The sequence below is a fragment of the Megalops cyprinoides genome, chromosome 11, assembly GCF_013368585.1.
Source record: "Megalops cyprinoides isolate fMegCyp1 chromosome 11, fMegCyp1.pri, whole genome shotgun sequence".
NCBI classification, from domain to species: domain Eukaryota; kingdom Metazoa; phylum Chordata; class Actinopteri; order Elopiformes; family Megalopidae; genus Megalops; species Megalops cyprinoides.
Genome location: NC_050593.1, coordinates 34,769,839 through 34,792,527, shown reverse-complemented (window position 1 = coordinate 34,792,527; position 22,689 = coordinate 34,769,839). Strand labels below are relative to the sequence as shown.

Genomic DNA, 22,689 nt, shown 5'->3' with positions numbered 1-22,689 from the left:
TCTATACCATCATGTCACACTAAGACCAACCCCATTTCTTACTCCAAGTGACCAAAGTCTAAACCATTCACCTTCCGACATGCTGACTGCAAAGCAAAGAGGCTCAGTACTGTTAATGAACACACATCTTCATGAACGTATTTGCAGAATGTACTCATGTATTTAAAATAGACATCAACAAGTTGTGTCTTGGCTAATGACTTTGACTCATGGAAGATTATCCTTCCCCAATTAAATACTGAGTTGGGCTCAGGAAAGGCCAGGAGTTGTCTGTCGGCTCAAAGATCTCCATTGTGTTGATGTTCCTGCAGGATAGCAGGCAATGTTGTTGCAAGATGACCTGGGAAACCCTGGTGGGTCAACCAGTCAGGCTACATGTGCACCAGCATGCCCAGAAGGGCAAGTCCCAAACCAAACTCATTGACTCCTAAATAATCCATCATAGAGAGGGGGATCCAAGTGTCCTCCGAATCTTGTAGTGGACAGGGAATGATGCAGAACAGACTGAGTGACCAGTGGTCAGACAGAGATGGTCACTTAAGAGTCGCTTCTCTTAGGTCTCTCTCTCTCACACAAGGCTGGGCTCAGGACACCAGCCATGTTCCAAATGATAATGTTTAATAAGGGACAATACCATCACATACCTTACATTACATTAATGTCGTTTAGCAGATGCTCTTGTCCAGAGTGTCTTACGAGAGTTACAGTTTTTACATGTTACATTACGGAGGAGGTTTAGTACCTTGCTTAAAGGTACAGCAGCAGTGCCCCAGCAGGGAATCGAACCAGCAACCTTTCAGTTATGAGCCCCATTCCTTAACATGTGAACATAATCATGTATTAATAACAGACGTTAACAAATGTGAATTTTTTTTATTTTCAGTCTTTCTTGGCACTTTCCATTTAAAACCTAACCCACAGACAAGAACACACTTTTTTTAAACAACAGACAACAGCATTACCACCATTACACACTTCCACAGTATAACGGAAGATTCCGGCACAGCAGGCTTGGGGGAAGGGAATGTGGGACTGCACAGATAGAAGCAGTGAGGGTCAGTGCAGCTAGGGGCCTTTGGAGGCTCGGGATGAAGAGCTGGCCAGGTCCTCCTTGCCTTCGTCTTCAAAGTAGGTCTGCTCTATCCGCCGGCAGAAGGCCAGCAGGTTGCTGTAGTTCTTGATCTTATCGCTCAGCTCGTCGCTGGTCAGCTGGGTGGTCAGGATGGTGAACAGGTGACCGAAGACCAGGGCATCCAGCTCAGTAGGGCTGGAACGAGGAAAGAGGACACCTTAGATTCCCTTGCAGCTGTATAGCCCTGGATAAACCATGGCGGAGCATCAGTAAGGATCAGTCTCAAACCCTCTGAAGGTTTGTCTGATGAATGCAATATTTTTGTTACTGCACTTCACTTTTCACTCCCAAAGTATGCCAAAAATGGCTGCTTTGGGATGCCTACCACCACAAGATTAATTTTGATTTCCCTCTTGTACTTTCAATTAAAGAGAAATGTGTATGCATGCAGGCCAGCTTTTGAATACGAATGTCTCTCTTATTCCTCTGAAACACTGGCTAGGAATCTGTGTGCGGCTTTTACAGCTGCACATTTATAACTGCCAGTCATACTGCCAGCTCAGTGATGATGCAACTCTGTGATGAGTCAGAATGCAGCAAATCCAGTGTTATGTTGTAATGATACCCCCAGACTGAGGAAAACTGAAAATAAAAAAGGCAGTCATGTCTAATTACTTTATACTTTATAATTAGCCAATACATTTCATCACCCTCCTAAAAGCTCAAACACGATCTGTAGTCTGAATAAGCAGAAATGGACTCTATACTTCAATACTCACAGCAAAAATAATGTCATTTTTTTAAAGGTACAAGAGTTAGAAGAGCCCTCACTCAAACACACCAGATGCACAGCACCAGATGAGGCCCTATGCATTTAAGGGTGATGACCGGGTGACAGAGTGGAGTGGTACAGAGAGTGAGAGAGTCAGACACCTACTGCTTATTGAAGAAGTAGGCCTGTGTTCCCAGCCTCTGGGAAAGAGCCTGACAGCACTGATTCACATCTTCATAGACCTGCGAACATGAAAACGTTCCTTTCACCTCCTGGCAACATCGAGCATTTAACAATATACTGACATGCGTGACAGAGGAATCAAGTTTCGCGGGAGCGGTCAAATCACGGGATGGTCAGGTGACATTATAAAGCAGCACGCTTAGCGACATCCTAACCATTGCATACCTGTTCCAGGGTTTTCCCTGCCCAGCCAATAGCGTTCATCTTACGTCTGACTTCCCACTGTTTCTGATAGGCCAGGATGTGGTTCAGGGGCCAGGAATAAGGGCTGCTGTACCTCGGCCTCGAGACCTGAAAATCACAATGAAGCTCTGTGTGTGCATACAGTACAGGTTTTATAGAGGTGATTTGAAAAAAAGGATAAAAGAGTTCACTTATTAAATCAGACAGCACGTTTGCCACACTAATTCATATCTGTGACTTGAGGAAATGCATCATCATCAGAAAAGGGTCTTTGCTTGTGGCAGCAGTGCAGCATAGTGTTAAGAAGCAGGGCTCATAACCAAAAGGTTGCTGGTTCGATTCCCCACCGGGGACTACTGCTGCTGTACCCTTGGGCAAGGTAGTTAACCAGAATGGCCTCAGTAAACATCCAACAGTATAAATTGATAACATGTAAAAAAAAGTCACCTATGTAAGTCGCTCTGGATAAGAGTGTCTCTTAAATGAAAATAATGTAATAACTGACATGCAAAAATAGAGCTAGTGATGTTTAAATGAAGAGCAAGGAATTTTTTTCTCTTTATAACTAAAGCTAACACAACCACAAATATAACTCAACACACAGAACAAATAAATATAATTAATGAAATTAACCAAATTACTAGATATATACTATATCTGTATAAATGACAACATGTTTATCTGAATGTTTGTGCTAAGTTGTCAGACATGCACAAGCTGAAGGAATCTAAGAGCATGTTAAACCTGAAGCAGAAAGAGGCGGTGAGGCAGAGAGAGAGAGGAGAGTATAATGGAGGATGTGTGCGCAGGCAAAGTAAATGAACAGAGGGTTAGCACTGCAGCAAAGCGCTATGCATCATTTATGAGCCTGCAGCCATGGTCTTAAAGAGAGCCCCTTTTCATTAAAGCCTAATTAAGATGAATGCTGGGAAACCGCTTACCTCTGCTGCCGTGCTCTCATCACACCACTGGATGTACAGCTGCGGAGGAGAGACAAAGAGGAGCTGAGTGTGGCACGCGCACACACACACACACACACACACACGCTCTCACACACACACACACACACACGCTCTCTCACACACACACACACACACACACACACGCTCTCACACACACGCTCTCTCACACACACACACACACACACACGCTCTCACACACACACACACACTCTCACACGTACGCACACACGCACGCACACTCGCACGCGCGCACACACACACACACATACACACTCACACACTCACACACACGCACATTCACACACGCGCGCGAGCATATATATACACACACACACACATTCACACACGCAAACACAAGCGTACATGTACACGCTCATATGCATGTACTCATGCAAGCACACACACATGCACACATACACAAAACTGCAGACGTAAGTGCACACACACAAACACAAGCGCACACACGTGCACATACACATATGCACACTCACACAAGTACACACATGCACACACAAGACTCATGCACTAACACAAGCGCACACACACACACAAAAGTGCACACACAAGCACACATGTACATACAAATACACACATATGCACACTCATATGCACAAGTGCACACACACAGACATACGTTACATAACTAATATGCAATAACTAACTACAACATAACTAAGTGGAACAATTAGCAACATTTAATTAACACTGTCATACAAGGTCTTTATTATTTGACCAAAGGAACACACAATCATGCAAATTAGTGTGTTATTCATATTAGTGTGTTAACTGAATTTTCTTATTATGATGAAACATTTAAATATTATATTAAAACAGACAATGCCGATGACTATTTATTTCTTCATATCTTCATCTCCTTACACTGGGCATTACCTAATCTAACCAGATCTGTTTTAGACACTTGTGTCAGTACAAGGACAATCATTTCAGCTGTAACTCTGCAGCTCTGCACTGATCAGGTGGAGATTCTGTCCCAACACTTGATGCCATTTGCAGGAGCAGTCATCTAACAGCTCCTCTCTCTCTGTGTCAGGATTAAACAGCTCAGCACGCTCACTGGCATCAGTAACGCTGTGATGGTGTAGCACGCACTCTGCAATCTGAAATCACCGCACCTCCGCCGTCAGCAGCATGTTGTTCACCAGCTCCATGTAGGCCTTCATCTCAGCCCTCTGAACCTCGTCCAAGCCGTCACTGAGGGAGTGGCCCTGCAGCGGGGAGAAGCAGGGACACGCAGCACAGCTCTCATTAGCTTAGCCGCACCGCGGGCTGCGAGGGGGAGGCACTGACCTCAGTGTAAAGCAGAGTTTAATCATGGCACAATCTAATCAATAGCAGGGATTGGGTGGGCACTGGAGCTGAAGGTATCTGCTGAATTCTTTGGCTTTGAGGGGAAAACAAAGAAAGGAAAACAAGCAGAGAGGAAAGTACGAAAAAGATCAATGTTTTTGGAACCTCTGAATGTCTAACCCAATAAAAATAGGACATTGTAGGTTTTTCCTAGATACGCCTATGCAAATGCTTTTCCACAGCACGAGCACGGGGCCTTCAAATTATGCATTCCACACAACAATCACCCTTGCTTTTATGGGATGAGCATGTGCGCGCCCGTGTTTGCCTCTCAGGGCCAATAGGAAAGCGGAGGGGAGAGCATGCGAGCGGTGCATTTACATTTTTTCTCATGAGGTGTCGTGCGGATGTGGCGGGGCGAGCCGTGCGTTGATGGATGAGGCGGTGTCAGACCGCAGCTCCGGCGGTGAGTTCATTCCCGGGCTCGGTCTCTTACCTTAGCCTTGGTGAACTGCACTATCGGTCCCAGCTCCGATACAACTTGATTTCCGACGTGGATGAAAGGTACTTTACCTTGAGGGCACAAGAGAGGGAGGGGGGGTGGAAGGAGACAGAGAGGCAGCAGAGTAACCTGGTTATAAAGCCGTGCAGCTAGAGGTGGAAGAGAGCGCGTAAAAGAAATCCACTGCGGACGCTCAGCCTCGGAGCACACAGAAATTAAATAGTGTCAAAGGACTTTTTATATACCAGCAGAAAGTCTGTGACAATACAGCCCCAGGGCCGCCGCCGGAGCCAGGAAGCACAACGGGCTTTCTGTTTGTGCTGAAGCATCGCGATTCACATTCATTTTCCTCTAGTACTGAGGAAAAACATCTACGGTGGCAAAGTGTGCTTTTTTTTTAAACTTTCCGCCAAATAAATCTCAAAGATATACTGTGTTTTACTACCTGGATGATGCAGAAGTAAAAGGATTGCTGGAGCAGACAGCGCTTGGCAGATCCTTTGTGTTACTCACACAGCAGTGAATGTTCTGATTAAGCTCTCGTGCTGTGCAGCAGTATACCCTGCATTTCCTTTCAGTCCGACAGTCTAAATCTCCTGGGCAGCTCCATTAGGCCACATTTTGACCGCTGCTTCTGATTGCCCTGGTCGAAACAGTTAACTGGATCTCTGAACCCACAAATCTATTTTCTGTTAGGCTGAAATTAATGCCATTCTTTCAGCTCATGTGAAAGATTGTCTATTACATGTGAAGACTGGAAAATGGAAACCGCAACAGGTGCATATTTTCTGAGAGAATATGAAATATAGTGCTAACTGGATTTTGAATATTGCATTATAATGTTGCGGTTGCCAGACTGAGATTATTCCACCAAAGTTGTTTTGGTATTGGCAGACCCAAAAATCCTCAAAACTCAAAGTAGTATTGACTGTCTGTGCACTTAATTTAATAACTGAAGCACATGATCTGTCTTGTCAGCATACTTGATGCACTGACTACATCTGAAAAACTGATTTTTTTTTTTTTTGCATCTGTTCATGAAACTGAACAAACATTATACTCATCTTGGCAGCTGTAGCTGACTGCAGTCCATACTTAGCTACTGCATAACCAAAACACATAATGGAATATACAAATATACAAAAAGTAAAGCTCAAACAACAAGGAGACGATACACTGATCGCAGTGTGTTTGCTAGGGACTACGCTTGGTGTTGTTTCAATGTGACGAAGATGAATTGGAAAATGAGATTAGAAAAACGCACAAGAAAACCATGAAGTTCGAGACACAGTCACATACGCGGTCTGGTGGGATCGGTCAGGACAGAAACAGCAGGCAGGGAAGATCGATCCGCACGCGGACAGGCACAGGAGATGGGTCATAATGGTGACCTGCACCACGCACTGGAGAGAACAGTAGTGAAAGTGTCTCCGTGCAAGGACCCTGCTGGTGATCCTGGTTCACCGAGAGTTCGCTGGAACAGCAGGATCTGTCAGGGCCCTTTTCAGCACATCTCTCCCCCACTATCTCCCTGGCAGCCTCAGGATAATGGATGAGGTGCACGGCTCCAACAAAGACCTCATCTGCATCCACATGATAAAGTGCGCTACAAAAACAGAGCGGGATGCTTTCAACAGGCCTCACATGTGGCTTCCTCACCTTCAGAACCAACAGTATTCATATATATACATACATAAATATTTATTCATATATACATATGAACGTATATACAAAAATACTGCAAGAAATGTTTGTATATGCATGCATTGTGTATACAAGTTACTGACCCACATTCAAACTATTGCAAAATGCCTCCGCTTCCATGTAATTCACCCAATAACCAGCGGCTTAATGGACGATCATGGGCTGCTGCACGGTCACACTTCACTACGCCACCGGTGACAAGTCTGAGCATGTAACAAATCACCCTCAACCAACAGCATGTTCTAAAGCTGTTCTCCTGCCTCCAGAACAACAACAACCAAAAAAAGGCTCACGTCGCCAGACACCGCATTTAAATATTAATTGAGTTTATCCATTAGCACGCCCTTTTGTTGCCAAATAAAGACCAACAGCGGCGACACGGGTGCAGTGAACACACTGTGGTGTCAGGACCGTAACCCCAGAGAGGCCTAGAGGAGCCTGGGAAGCCCGCTCACGGCCGCAGCTAACGGGAAGGCCCGCTGGTGACGAGGGGAACTCGTGATGCCGTCACGCTCGCGGGGAGAACAGAAGACTCACCAGATGGGGACATGTACTCGGCGTTGGCCCGGCAGGACACTCGGACGGGCAGGTTGCACATCCGCAGATACGCCTGCACAGAGAAACGCGCTGTTAGATCACGCGCACACCGACACCCGCTCAGTTCAATGCACTGACAGCACGCCCCGCTTTCCACCTGAACTGCATCTTCTCAAAATGCCTGCTGTTCCTTCGTGCCCCTTACGTGCCTCTGTGAGGATTAAATCCTGTGCGTTCGTGTGTCAGTGCAGTGGCCGTACCGTCACGAAGACAGCTAATCAAAAACAAATGCAATTATGTGAAAAGCAAATGTGCCATCCAGCGCCCTCATTCAGGCAATCACTGCAGTCAGGCTCTTACTGCTCAGTATTGATAAGAGTAAAATTACGAGGCTTCAACCACTGAGAAATATCACAATCGGAGAAAAGGTCAGCTTCAATAAATATGCGCATTAAGTAACAAGGACCTTCCTCTGAGGTTTAACCAATGGCTGGTCTTCACAATTTGAAACAATATGACATGATGATATGATACGAAATATCACAAAAAGCCACATATGCCATACAGTGTGAAAATGCAAGTTTTCACTTTATACACAACACTACCACCACTGCACCTAGGGACAGGACACGTACGCAGATTCTGCTTGTCATCCAGGACACTGGGGGGGATGGGGGGTGGGGGGTGGTAACACATCTAAAAATCTGCCAGCGTGATTTCCCACTATTTATCACTATTTTCACTGGCGAGCGCAAGGTTTCCCAGAAGAATGATAGGACTTCGCAGCAGAAGATAAACAGTTTACTGCCACTCTGGCTCACTGAACATCCATTCATTTCCGGCCACTCATTCAGCCTGAACAAACCTATCTGCTGGGATGCTGGCCCAATGCATTTAGAGACGATCTTCTAATGTGAAATCGGCACATCCCCACCAACACTAAAGATGACCTCACTTAGGGAGCTCATCAGGAATGCTAAATTACAACACAATTTCAGGCACCACCAAAGAAATGACCAAAAAAATGCCAACTTTTTAAATTCAAATCAATCTGAAAAGCTATACTGTACTAATGTACCTTATCTGCCACCTTTTATTTCTTTTCCAAACAGAAATAAGTGGAGCTTAACGGAGGCCAGCCTGCCCGCAGTAATTCCCCTTACAGCAGGAGTGTAAATTAAGTGCCGGTCCGTGCCGCTTGCCTGGGGACGGCCGTGGGTCTGAGAGGGTCTGCAGTGGAGCGAGCAGAGCGCCGCCTGACAGTTCCTGCCCTCGGCGGACGCAGCGAGGACGGCCCCCCCACTTCCCCCACCGCTACCCCCCCCCCCCCCCCACTCTCAGGGCATTTACATTATTCAAAGATAAATGCATTGTCAATTCTGTGTCCCAGAGCAGGAGATATATGTGCTGCTGTGCTCATGTGGCAGCCAAAGGTGGCCTCACCTCCGCCGGTCAGGAGACTAAAGGGAAAGAGAGGATCTGATGTCTCTCTCTAACATGAAGAATAATAATGCCTTGGATAAGCACACATACAATATGAATAAAATCCACTGCATTCTGAATGCCTGGGGAAAAAAACTGCCAAAAATCTCTGGCAGTTTCTCGTATTTACCAATTGTTAAATCTTGGGCTTAATGTCATAGTGTAGGTACCGTATGTAAAATATGCATGTTAAGAAAAGATATACATCACTAACTTCAGTATCAGTGTTCTTGCATGTTCACATACGCTGCTACTACTGCTATCATGTTGTCAGTTCTTTAATACATTTATAACAATGATGCTTAGCTAGTCTGTTCTCAGGGTCAGAAAACATTTCATGCACAGAATCAACACTGTGATGTCAATGAAAAACTTGATATTGCCATTGTAGTTCTTGATGGCATGTTAGTACTTAGTAGTAATGATTCGCATTCTCGTTACTGAGGGAGGTATGTTAACCCACATTCCAAAATTCATGTTCACCTCAAAGTCTGGAGATTGTGTTTTTAAGAAGAAACCTGGGTTTTTATTCTAACAACTCTAACCAGTATCCTACAGAGATAAAAATTCTGACATTCCTACACTCTGACAGTATTAACCATCCAATTCCAAGGCGTCAGAGGATAAAGCCAACTAAAGCAGAGTGACTAATCTGAGATGAGACCAGCAGACATTAGCCTGGGTGGTTTGTGGTAGCAAAGGAGGCCTTTATGGGTTCCAGAGTCATGCATGGCCTGCTGATGAATCTGTTATCAGCTCCCCAGGACTGGCATTATGACATTACCACTTTACATCGACATCAACCCTTCAGAGGGAAGTAATAAACCTGTCCAAAAAGTAAACAAGAATTTCCTCTGCGGGAGGTGAATACTGAGAGATGAGGCTTAACTGTAAATGAGTGCACTGAACACATTCCTACAGCTGAAATCAGTGGCATTTTAGGGTAAACCACAAATAAAACTGAGAACAGTGACATTAATCAAAGATAATTATTACGTGCTACATTTTCCCACCTCAAGTAAGATCTGCATCTAACCAAAGGGAAAAGCTTCTATTGTTTCGCTAGCCAGCATCTTATGAGTTATTCAACTGCCCATGTTTAAATGTTTCCTCCCTACAACCAAAACACTAACTTTAAAAAGTATAAATTCAGAATTAAGCTGCCTGTACAATAATCCATTTTTCATATATAATTATTCGATATTTTACTGAAATAATGTGTCTAGGGTTACAAATGAAAAATGCACTGGATCATTCTTTATTCCACAGACAGATTAAATTCCTAACCCTTTTACAGTAATAGGCACACTTGTAGCTTAACATAAATTAGAACTCTAATTATATTAGGTAGGTACTATTTTAAACAATATAACAGATTCCTCAAAATCCAAAGGTGTAATTTATAGCAAAGCCATGTTCATTTTCCAGAACAATCAATTTCACAGCGTAGCAGAGGACTAATTTAATGTTGTAACGCAATTTTTCCTGGGAGTGCTGAAAGCCAGGAAGAGCTGTCATCACGGAGGATCTTGAAGATAAATGAATATGCAATTTATTCAGTCATAATTTCATATTGAAGATGCTGTAAAGGGTGTCCATACGGGTATCAGCAAAGATGAAAGAGATTCCTAATACATTTTGGTCCAAAATATTACAGACAAGACTGAGGTTGTTTATTACCCTGTTCCTGCATAATCAGTGCGGTGTCTTTCAGGTTGGAGAGGGAATGACAAAAGGTGGTTTAATAGCATAATTCAGGTGCAATCTGTTTGTATAAAGTATAAAGGTCTGCCTTCTGAAAACAAGGGCGTTCTTACCCTCAATCCAATTTAAAAAGCATTTACATGTATGATTTTTAAAAAAATGATTATTATACTATCAAATGCTTTTGTGTATCACATTGACGGTGAATGTGCAGGGGGAAAACCATGCGCTCTGCTTCACTGATAAAGGCTGGAGGATCTTCACATGCAAAGCTTAGTGTTTAAATTAATAAAGTTCATGTTCATTATAATACTCTGCAATAAACACGAAGGAACTGCTTAGTTCTTGTGCTGGAAAGCAATGCTTACCTGAAAACACAGGTTTATTCCAAATGTCACAATGTGAACCTACATGCAATTAATGTCATGGATTCAGGCTGCTTTGCCATGCCTCTGTTAGGATAAAGCAAATAATGAATGGGTCCATTCCATGGATGCAGTTTTGGAAATGAAATGTGTACTTTTGCGTGTACGCCTGCGTTTTTACCTGGACAGCAAGCGAGGAGGCACAATCTGACAGGAGTATTTGACCTTCTGCAAAACAAAGCACAAGACATTGCCTTACATGTTTCTGATGCTACAGTGGAACACAGTGGGCTGTGATGTCAGCCTACACCATGTATAAGACGGCAGGATGGGCCTGACTTCACATCAGATCCCCTTTATAGATGTGTACACTAGCTGAGGCTTGAGAGGACATATGATTGTACTTACTGTCCACACCTTTCAACAGTTACTAGCTGGTAACTGCACTGTATAAAAACCTTCACAAATGAATGTTGTAAACCATGTCTCAGGCTGACACTGGAAGGAAAGATGACAAGTTTGCTGCGATAAAAAATGTGTGGTTAGAGGACTGCGGCTGGTAACTATTAGTCTTCATTACTCCGCAGGCTTTTGACAACTGTAACATGCTGCTGAGCCTCAAATGGGGGCTAAAACATGATCTTATGATATATGAAAAGCCGCTAATGTCTGCCCAGATCTTCTTACTCAGTTTTACCAGTACCTTTTTTTTCTGTAAAGGAAGAGCTACGCATTACCACAAAGCATCACAAATCTGCTGCTTCAGCTGTTGGCACAGTAAATCCACCAAGCCTTCCCCGCTACTTCATCATTTTATTCTGCCCACAGCAGCGGGAGTAGGTCAATAACGGAGCACAGCCCCTCCTCAAGCCACCTCCACACGGCGGACAGCCCTGCACGCAGCTGCAAATAGCACTCATTAATAATTTCCTCTTTAGAAAATACAAACAAGTGTAAATGTACACGTTATGAATGTAATCGTTCACAGGTTGGCTTCGATGCACGTGTTCCCCACGTGCTCTCTGATAACATGCAGAGGACACAGCGTTTCGGCTTGCAGCACAGTTGCACCACAGATGCCCACGGTTTTAATGGCTTAATGAACGACTTACCCTTCAGAGGCTGATACAGTGTTGCAGTTTCAGGCCATGGCTCTGAGGCTGGAGGAGACAAATGGTGCACGTAACTAAAGGTCACTTCGGCTAGTTCATCAGACGTAAAAATTCTTACCACGACCTTGGATTACATGTGTCCGGCTCGCATTTTGTTGCGTCAAACATCCTGTAAAACTGTGGAAACGCAGGACTGACTTTCCTCGCACAATGCATGTTCATGTCAGAAGGCCAAGGGCAAAGAAACAACGGTCACTCGGGTTGCAATTCAAAATTCAGGCACGTTTCTAAAATATTTACCAAAGTAGATACGCAATCTACTAAGTGTAGCAGCAGGCTACTACTGTGTCTCCAATATTAATTAGTGCAACATGAAATGTTGATTTTTTGCATGTGAAAAGCGTAACTGAATACCTTTTTCGCAGTTAAGTTACACCTATTCTTAATTCAGCTTCCTGTCTTCAGCAAGTAACATAACTATTCTTATCTTTTTCACAAGACTATGAACTGTGTGCCGTTTTATTTTACATATTCATATCAACACATTCATATGAATATTAATTAAATATTAAATTTTACTGCCATGAACTATTTGTACAAGCAAGCATATCCTTGAGCCATGCTGCAAATATGTGTGTATTTGTGCACGCACGCACACACTCCATAACTGCATATATTATAATTTAAATATATATTACAGAGAAAACGGTGTATGTTATGCAATATATATATACAGCTGCAAGACCTCCCACTCAAAGTTGCTGTGCATATGCAATTGTTCATGGAACATTCATCGTGCAAATACAGATTAAACATGTATGTGTAACTTACACTTTTCAAAGATACATTCAATCTCATAAAAAGACAAACATTGCGTAAATGGTTATATTAATAGTAGGATGCACCGACATCTTTGACTACCGGAGTGGGCAAACACAAATTATTTAACACTAAAGACTGCTGACACTAAATTTTTCAATTCATGTTGCTTGCAAAATCTTTTCCAATGAAATGTGATATGTACTGTTGTTTTCTCCTTATCAGCAACCGCGGCACGTTATGACATTTTTCTAGTCTCGAGCATACGGAGACAGTTAAAAGGACAGGAGCGGAAACACAGCACATACACAGCGAGCAAACAATGATGCTGTGAATAACAGTCCCTTGTCAATTTGAAACAAAACGCAAACAAAAGAATTACGTACAGCTAAGCACTGTGAGCACCCTCATACCTTAGCGTTAGTGCAATCAAGGGTAATGTTGACATGTTAAACAAAAACAAGTAGCTGTCACTCAGCTAGTCAGCTGCTTGTGGTTATAAATAAACTACGAGATTTCAAACACGGTAGCTAGCCGGCTACTCATTTGCTAACTTGGCTATAGCTAGCACGATAACAATGGTGCCGCATCAACACGCAGCGCTTGCTAGCCAATACATTCCATTGCAGTGCCTCTTACAATATTTACAAGGTCGCATGCAAAACATTAATTTGACACTGTTTTACTGTCTGCCTTCCAATTTTACTTGGAAATACCTCAAATAAGCATAGCTGCATCTAGCTAGTTAGCGAACATGGGCTATCTGGATAGCTGAACCCAAAACAGATAGCTTGCTTGCTAATCAAATGACAGGTGCATTTGTTGTTAGCTACCTGCTATCTGTGAAACGAACGCCTCGGCAGCGAGAGACATGGCAGCAGACAACAGCTACGAGCTGGTTATCTATCTTACTAACGGTAGTTCAAACAATGAACAGCGCCTTGCTAAATGTCTCTCCAATGCTAAGATTCTGTTCTTGTATATTGCACACAAGGTTACGGACACAACAGGCATCGGATGGAAGTGTTGTTTTGTCTTTGCAGACAATCCGCACTTATCCATGATTGGTAGATATTTCTAACGTTGCACGTATGAGCCAATCATAGGTAAGGACGGTGTAAGCGAAGAGGAAAGCAACAAACCAATATTCTCAGCCCCAATACGTCAAATGCACGCGGTGGCGAGTTCCTGGTTTTCATTCATTTATCCATTTCACTTCCGGGTAGTGTCAGTTTGGGAGTCTGACATTGACCAGAGCCGCTTGTGTGGGGACAGCGTACGCCTACAATTATACTGTAGCAAACTGTTGGTTAACCAAAGTTAACGATTTAAAATTTGTTGTACCACATTTTAAATGCTGAAATAATGCACGAAGACATCCATGACATCTTAACGAGGACTTTAATCGTGAGAATCAACAGCAAGAAAAAAATAATACACCAGCCTACCCTCAAAATTTTTTATATGAAATAAGACAATTTAAGACTTCCTTTTGCAACCTTTTTTGGCTCATAGTGTTAACATTCCGATGCATATTCGCTGCTGCTTACAGTGAGGATGCCTTTGTTTTTGTTGCCATGGTAACTCACCTTTTTAAAGATGGGGTGAATTCAGGTAATGTGGGACACTTTTGGCAGATCAAGCGAACAAAAACTGTTCACTCCAGTGATTTTTGTATGTCATTGCATATCTTCTTATGTTTGTCCTGAAAGTGTATTGGAATGCACTATGGCATTACACATATTGGCTGTATATTAGATGCTAAATACCCTAAAACATACCAAGACCCCCATCTCTCATTCAGACATTGTGTTGAGTTAAAGTAGGACAGCCTGTATCTTAAAGCGCTACAGTCATGTTTTTATGTTAAAAACAGGCTTCTGAGCTTCTGACGCTTCTGAGATAGTGAAAGTAAAGCATTTTATTCAATGATAAACACTATTACAATAGTTAATATTCCTCCGCCCAGGACACATGGTACGATGCCTCACACATTTTGGGTCTTTTGCACCCCCGTAACTTTCCTGGCAGCCAGTGCATGTGCCTTGGCTGGCAATGCCCACCTGTCCAGTTTACGCTTGAGTGAGCACTTTTTCTTCTTGTTTTTCCTTTGCCTTTTTGCTTGGAGCCCTCAGGCTAGAGGAGGTTCTCCTGGCTGGTCCAGGCAATGGATGGTGGCTCTTTGTACCGCAGTTGTATCATTACTGGTACCACATCCTCAAAGCTTGCTGAAAGGGTTGTCGCATCTTGGCCTATTCCAGCTGTGGAGGGAATTTCTTCACCTGGCTGTTCTGCAGGCTGTGGACTGTCTGAGACAGTGACCTCTATAGTGTCCATACCCTGCTTGCTGACACTGTCACCCTGATTTGTAATTGATTGAGATGCTGGCTGCAATGCCCCTTCCCTGTCCCTTTCTGACAGCACACAATGGTAGGTGCAGAAGTTGTGGGCTTGTGGTGGTAACAAGCTGTGGAGTATGCCAGTATTAGACATGAAGGATACTGATGCTTAATGCATGCATTATAATATTACAAATAACATTTAAAGTTTATAAGTGGCCACATTTTAGTTCTATAGCGCTTATTAAGCTTTAAAAGGTGTCCCACTATACCTAAAGAATATTGTCCCACTTTGCACTTAGCTCTTCCAGACGAAGAGGGACAGTGCCATAAAACAGTTTTTCATAAAAACAAACATATGTGTTGTGTTTCAACCAGTGTTTAAACAACTTTATTGTAATCCGTCAATACAGGCTGCAGCCTAATTTGTATTGCAGTAGTAGTGTGATAAAGGAGAAATCAAACTTCATAAGTCTTACCATGTGTTTTCCATGTGCTTGCACTGAAAAGATCTCCTTCAAAGATAAACCAAACCCATTATTATTATGTCAGGCGATTGCTTAATGACAAGACCTGTTGTAGCAACAATTCAGGAACAGTTTTGGTGATTGGCTGTTGATGCTTAGAGAGCACAGCACTGTACAGCTTAAGTAGGCAATTTCACCTAATGTCCCACTTTACCTGATAATAATAATAATACTATTTTACCTTATCGAAAAAACATAATAATGGTGATAATAAGAATGAGGAAGGAAGATTGTGGAGGAAGATTGTACTACTACTTCTACTGTTATTACTATCACTAATACTATTAATAATCATAATCAGAATCATCATCATCATGAATGTAACCATAACTTTATTCATCAGGCACTTAAAACATTGGTTCTGTTAATGCCATGAAAATCATGGATTCAGTTGTAGCTTGTCCTGAAATTTACTTTACTTACTTTAATGGGAATCCATAGCATAACCAAATGAGCCTGCAACGTGCATGGAATATAAACTGAATTAAACTGATGCTTCGCTCCTGTTTGAGTGGGTGTTAGAAACATATTACACTGTATCTACAGGAAACTTCATAGGTCCTTTCGGCACTGCAAGGCGCTGTCCTGTAAGCACTTACTGGCTTGCAGACCATGCGCAAACGTCACCACCAGTCTATGCGCGATTGCAAGTCATCCATTGAATGAACTGTCGGATACGTTGTCAGTGACTCTTTTCCCTGGCAATATACTGTACCTCCCAAACTCAGGATGTATTACCCACTTCTGAGTGGGCGTGATCATGTTTCATCTGTCCAATCAGGGGGAGCAGACCAAGACCACGCTTTAGACTGAAATTTCCTCACTGTAGATGTAACTTTAACCGTGGAGAGGTGTGAATGCGTCCTCGATTGCGCAAACTTCTGTAGAAAAAAAGTGAATCTGGCTTTCGGGTAAGGTTTGCTTGTTTTCTTGGCCTTAACGTTTTCAAAGATGGGTCTATATCATGTAAGTCGAAGTTAATGGCAAACTAAGAGGACATTGCAGACATGGAAGCATAATTCAACCAATTGTATTGTCTTATACTTTCCATCAGAGTGATGTTATTTAACAGCCTTGTTATTTTAATCTCATTTACGGTGCTGAGGAAGTACCAGAGGGAGATGGATAGCCCTATTGCTGACTTTCGTAAGGAGAAATTAACCAAAAGTGGTTCAGTATATATATATTACAGAGAAATATTTACAGAGAACTACGTGAAGCTGGTTTTAAATACACTGACATTTTACATTTGAAATTGAGTATTCATTTGTCTGTTGGAATAATATAAGAATAATTTGTATGCAAAATTTTCTTTAACGTGTGCAGATTATTTATTCAGATTATTTTACATAGTTTTTGCTAAGTACAATATTTGATATTTTAAAGTGAAACACGTCGCATTTAACACGTTTTTCAAGGAAGAAACGTCAAGATAGATGACGAAAAATGGCAAAAATAGATGTGTCGGCGTGTAGTATGGTTGCCTTTATTCTTAACAATCACATCCAAGCGCTGGCAAGTTAGTTAATACATTATGGAACATGGATGTATATAATATGACAGGCGCTTCGTTCCGACATTTCTTTGCTTAGACACGAGTCCAGTTGCGAGCAAATGTGTTTTGTTCTGCTGTCCAAATCAGGAGGTGGATCGCAATCCCACATTTCGTCTGAGAGTGTGGAAATTCAGTGTAAGATTGACCCATTCGGTGGTCGGCACGTTAAGCCATAATTATACATCATTCTGTAAAGAATTACACAGCAGATTTTCCCACTGGTCTTTCTGCCCACAGCGGGCGAGAACATGCACCTGCCAAACTTGAAAAAAGGAAAGAAAAGTAACTGCACGGACGTCATGCACCCAGTCTATCCTGAATGTAACTGAGAAGCTATTTCATACTACTCCAGCTACTTCATCGTTTCATGTAATGTTATTATTAATACAATGCCAATGCAGAATTGTATTGTTTAGTGGACATTTACTATAAGGCTCCGCACCAAAACGTGTGTAAAAATTTGGTATTTATAAGCACTAAGTTGTTTTTCACCTCAGAAGCAAGTGTGCCACGCAGAAATTTCACAATGTACCACGGCTGTGGGCTGAAATGGAAGATTCTGGAATGTGTATGTTAATTATGCGTATCTGGATCTTAATTGTGATCTTTTGGTTTTAGAGCTGGCCTCTCTCGCGGCGAATTTGGACGCATCCCATCTGGCTCTCGGAGGCAGAGCGCGCATTTAGTGATTGATGGACTCTGAACAATAACCCCACCGTCAGCCTCGCACCCCGGACAGCCGCTTTCCCGCTGCTAATTTGTATCTCTTCCATCGCATCTGTACTAAAGTGGAATTGTTTATCGCATATGCCTTTTCGGAGAGGTTATTAAAACTGTATTTTAGTGTTCGTGTGTTATTGTATTTGTACCAATCAGGGAGATTCCAAAGCGTGTAGGCCTGTATTGTACCTTGCATTATTGTACAAAACCAATACAGGCTTCTTGGCTGATGAAAACGGGGATACTTGTGGGTACAGACACAGCCTAGTTACTGTTTTTCACGAGAAATATTAAGTGGTTATTCTCGACCATATATATATGTAGCCTAGAAACGCTTTAAACCAAGTCAATAATTCTGCGCAACTTCCACAAAGGGCAACACAGTTTATAGGCCATGGCCTACATTGTGCAGTTTATTCGTTTCCTGTTACACTGGGTATGATCAGAGATTGCTAATTTTTTGTAAAGTGTAAAAGTCTGATGAATGGCACCCCCCTGTTTATGTTACAACATGAAGCCAGCTCATTGACGTGGTTTATTTCTGTAAAATCAGGACAAGAGCATTTATATTCATCATTTAAGTTTCCTTTTATTCAGAACACATTTAACTATTCATACATACATACACGCACATACATACATATCAAAATATAAAATATATCCAAACGTATTCAGTAAAAATGACAAAATGTTCGCTTTCTGTTTAGGACGATTTTTTTGAGTTCTCGTACAGAGAACAATTCCTTCCCTGTACCTACCACAGCTGATAACCAAAACAAACTGTCTAAAAACAATATCAAAAGAACGGTACATTTCATACAACACAGATCAAAACATTGTAGGCCAGTAAACCCAGACATCTAAATAATTCCACGATGTATTTAGGTTTTTAAAATGATCTACGCACCCAGAATCATCGCTTGACCTGTAATGCGGGCTTCAGTGCTCAAGGTCCGACTGCCCGGGGCGACGGAATAAGAGCCAGAGCCAAGTTTCCCGAAAATGCGCGCAGCTCTGGTGGCAGTTTCACATGTGTTCCCAAAACATGTAGAAATTTTACGGAGGACCACCACGAGGAATATTCAGCCCGTCATCAGGGGCACTGTTCAACCCTCAGGTGCTGAAAAGAATGGTGATTCAATCTTAGAACACACGATAAGACATAACTTAAGGTTATAATGCTACTGAACCACATTTATTTATGAATCGCTTTCAGTGAACGTGAGAGTGTTCAACGAACAAACTACGCAAATATGTTGGAAATTAATTAAAATCTACATATCTCACAGCTAATGGAATGCAGTAACTTCACGAATGGCGCTTTCGAAAGTTGTTCGGCTTCTCTTGACTAACAAAACATTTGTATAGGCCTGCTTTCACTGCGCTCACAGGCTCAAAGCACGGTCCATTAACATCAAGCCAAAGTGGCAAACGATTGGAAAACTCAACAGAACTAAACAGTCTCGAACTAATGTAACAGCAGCAACTGCATTGTCTGAACACATCAGAATAATTAATATAGCTCCTGACACAATTAATTGCCAATTTGTTAATTGAGTTGACTGTGTACCAGAATCTAGTGTTTTGTGCATATTGTGCATTTGTGCAATATGTTGATTATTGGGCATTGCCCTCTTTGTCTAAATGAAATCAATTAACTCATGATGGATGTCAACATATTCACTGAGCGGTCATGTTTCTCAGCGGATAAAGAAAAAAAAACACCGTGTCCTGAAGAGGAAGTCACACTGAAACTCTCGAAAGTGCTTCTTCACTAATGACACAGGCTTCCTCCTGTAGTGCACCTGGTCACTACATCTCTCGATCACACACAGCTTAACCCATTGTCTTGCTTCAGACGGACCTCTCACTTGAAACGAGTATGGCACGGTGACCTAACTGCACTAGTTTTAATTACGTGAGCGATAGACAAGCGTTTTCAAAATGGCGGTCACTACGAATTTCACAGCGTGTGTGTGGGCGAATTGGTTATGCATCCATGAAGAATTTAAGTCTGTTTTCCTCGTGCAATTTAATTCGTAGTCTTAACAATGAAAGCAATCGCTTGAATAACAAAAATTAACACCTTCTTTTGTCTCCATGTGAGGATGTTCTTTGCGCACATGCAAAAGAGCGACCAAGAGTTCAGTCGAGCACCGAAGTGGAGATTTCGAAGTTTGAGTGGTGAAAGTTAACGGTAGCATGCAAATGTTCGTAGATTGCTGACGAACGAATTATGTTTATAGCCAATTTAAATTGGTATTTGCCACGAGAATTCCAATCGTTCTTGCTCATGAAAGTATTTGTCTGTTATAAGATAAGCAACCTTTCAGCCTCTTAGGCCTACGTTTTAGATTTTAGTGTCGTTTTTTTAGTGAGATTATTATGAATGGTTGATTGGTCAAATAATTCAATATGAAGGAAAGCTTCCGTATAGCGTTTATGTCATACTATAATGACTTCTTTTGCCTACCCCAGCAAGTTTGCATGTAAATCAGCCTAATTGTGATTGGATCGAAGTCTCGCACTTCTTTCCAGAAGACAACCTTCATGTTTATTAGCAGACAGGCTATTTATTTTCGAACATTTTTTATTATGAAATCATGGACAAGTATTTGCCACTGGCATGGGGCAGATGTTGGCTTTGAACGTTCTCTCGCCACTTGGTCCCTTTTTGCGCTTTTAGAGTTTCAAACCCCCGCACGCAACCCTAAAGTACGAAATGTTAACCGCAAATTTCCCGTGAAACGATGAAAGAAAATATTGTTTTTCATCTGAGACGTGTAATATTTCGCATGCAAAGGTAGCCGCTGTGTTATAATTGCATAAAGTCTTTCTCCCCCCCAAAATTCATGAGTTTGAGTAGCCTAACTATTGGTGTACGTCGTACGACGGGTATTGTCAGGTGGGCTGCCCGGGTATTTTTCGAGGTCTACATTGTCTAAAATGGAAAATGAAATGCAATGAATCACAGCACAGGCTATGCGTGCGATGGATAGGCGTTAAAATGGCCGCCATTGATGCCGCGTCTAACAAAATGGCATTGCTTGGCGGACAATAGTCTACGACAGTAGGCCACGTATAATTCCTACAGAAGGCAAGTTTTAATGTGTTTCCTAAGACTTAAACGATTAATTTTTTTAGCTGTCATGTGATCAATGTAAATGAATAGACAAATGATTACATTCCAAATCAGCCCTTCACATTCAGTGCATATCCTAAGCACCACCCGATACACACATGACAACACTACGAACAACAATGGAACCCATTAATCAAAATAAGAAAGTCTGAATATTGCATTCAGCATGGTGACTCGGGTATCTTGCCTTGTTTTCCTTTAGGCGCTCTCGTGGGTAATCTAGGGGCCTGCTTTGAGCGCAGGCTTCCTCTGTATTTAGCAAAGTTTAGCCGCTCATTTTGAAATATGTTTGCGGAGTTCAAAATGGCAACGCTTTGTTCGCAGGAAGGAGGAATCAGTGTCGAACCTAACTGCTTTGATGGCCTGTGATTGATGAGCCTGGGATGTCTGGCCAAGAGAAAGTCGAGAAGCCGGGCACTTCGCGAAGGACGGATCACTGCTGATGTAGCCAACAAAAGCCTGTCTCAGCTATATAGCTTCCATATTCATAAATCGCGTCCTATTTAGATTTAGGTTAACAGACAAACAGTTAACCTGAATGCAGGCCTATATATGATGAAGATATTAATCACATGATTCAGTGGACCAATGACCATCGTGGAGAAAACACATTGAAAGCAAACCTGTGAAAAAACAAGAATCGATTTATATTTGAATTGATTATTGTTTTATTGTGTTGCCTGTTACAAATCATAAATAAACAACATAAATACATATTTTCACTCTTCACTGAAGTCACAATTCAGAAGAATCTTATCACAATATATATTTGCATAGTAAACGAGGAAAGACGAATGAATAAATCTGTTTTGCCGCAATGGTTGGCTAATAGGCTCTGATTGCAGGTTTTATCTTAACTTCGATGGGCGTGGGTTCGGACATTGCGGCTGTAAGCCTACAGATCTTTTTCCAATTAGTGAGTGAACCTTTAACCAACCTGCATTTAAAACCTGTCGTATTTTCTAGTTGTAGCTATCAGCTCGTTATCCTCGGCTAATTACTGTGAATTAGATTGGATTAGAGTGGATAGAATTTGTGTCCGAATTACTTTCGATTGTGTATTGTGTGAGACTGAAGACAGAGACTGGGACTCTTTAAAACGCTCACCATTATTTTTCAGAGAACAGCAAATAAAACAGCAACTCAATAACAGATTCGGTTGGTTACTGTGGGTTCGTAATGTGCAAATGTCCTCGATAAATTCTAATCGGACTTGCAAAAAAAGATGTTCTTTTCGGTATGTTTATGAGCGCTTTACATTTAAGTGTGATAATAAATACACACTTCACTTCGGATCATGTAATCAACGTATGGATGAATTGTCTGTCTGGAAAAAAAAAACTAAATAATCCGGGAAATTAATTGTCATGCTGCATTGCTTATCTACAACAAAAATGACTTCATCGAAGGAACGTATTATAGTTTAGTATATTTTATTTAAAATGCTCAACATAAGAAGTAAGTGAATCGAAAACGTAGATTTTTGTTTAATGACACATTTTAGGTTGTATTTATCATTTGCCAGAATGAATTCTTACAAAAACTACAAACACCCGCCACTTCTACAAATGCTTCAGACTATGTTTCAACTAATTTGAATCAATTCCTTTAAACGGGAAATAATGGCAAAGGCAAAGCAGT

The 22,689-nt window shown here is 41.9% G+C and overlaps 1 protein-coding gene across 1 annotated transcript; it reads right to left on the bottom strand.

The window, feature by feature from the left end:
• Nucleotides 1–788: 788 nt before the first annotated feature.
• On the bottom strand, nucleotides 789–13,771 carry LOC118786287 (metaxin-2-like). Its single transcript, XM_036541418.1, has 10 exons — nucleotides 13,599–13,771; nucleotides 11,947–11,994; nucleotides 11,016–11,062; nucleotides 7,284–7,356; nucleotides 5,037–5,113; nucleotides 4,366–4,458; nucleotides 3,212–3,250; nucleotides 2,253–2,378; nucleotides 2,010–2,086; nucleotides 789–1,267 (listed from the first exon to the last, which is right to left on the bottom strand). The coding sequence occupies exons 1-10, from the start codon at nucleotides 13,636–13,638 to the stop codon at nucleotides 1,066–1,068; spliced, it is 822 nt and encodes a 273-aa protein (XP_036397311.1). The 5' UTR covers nucleotides 13,639–13,771; the 3' UTR covers nucleotides 789–1,065.
• Between the last annotated feature and the right edge of the window lie 8,918 nt (nucleotides 13,772–22,689).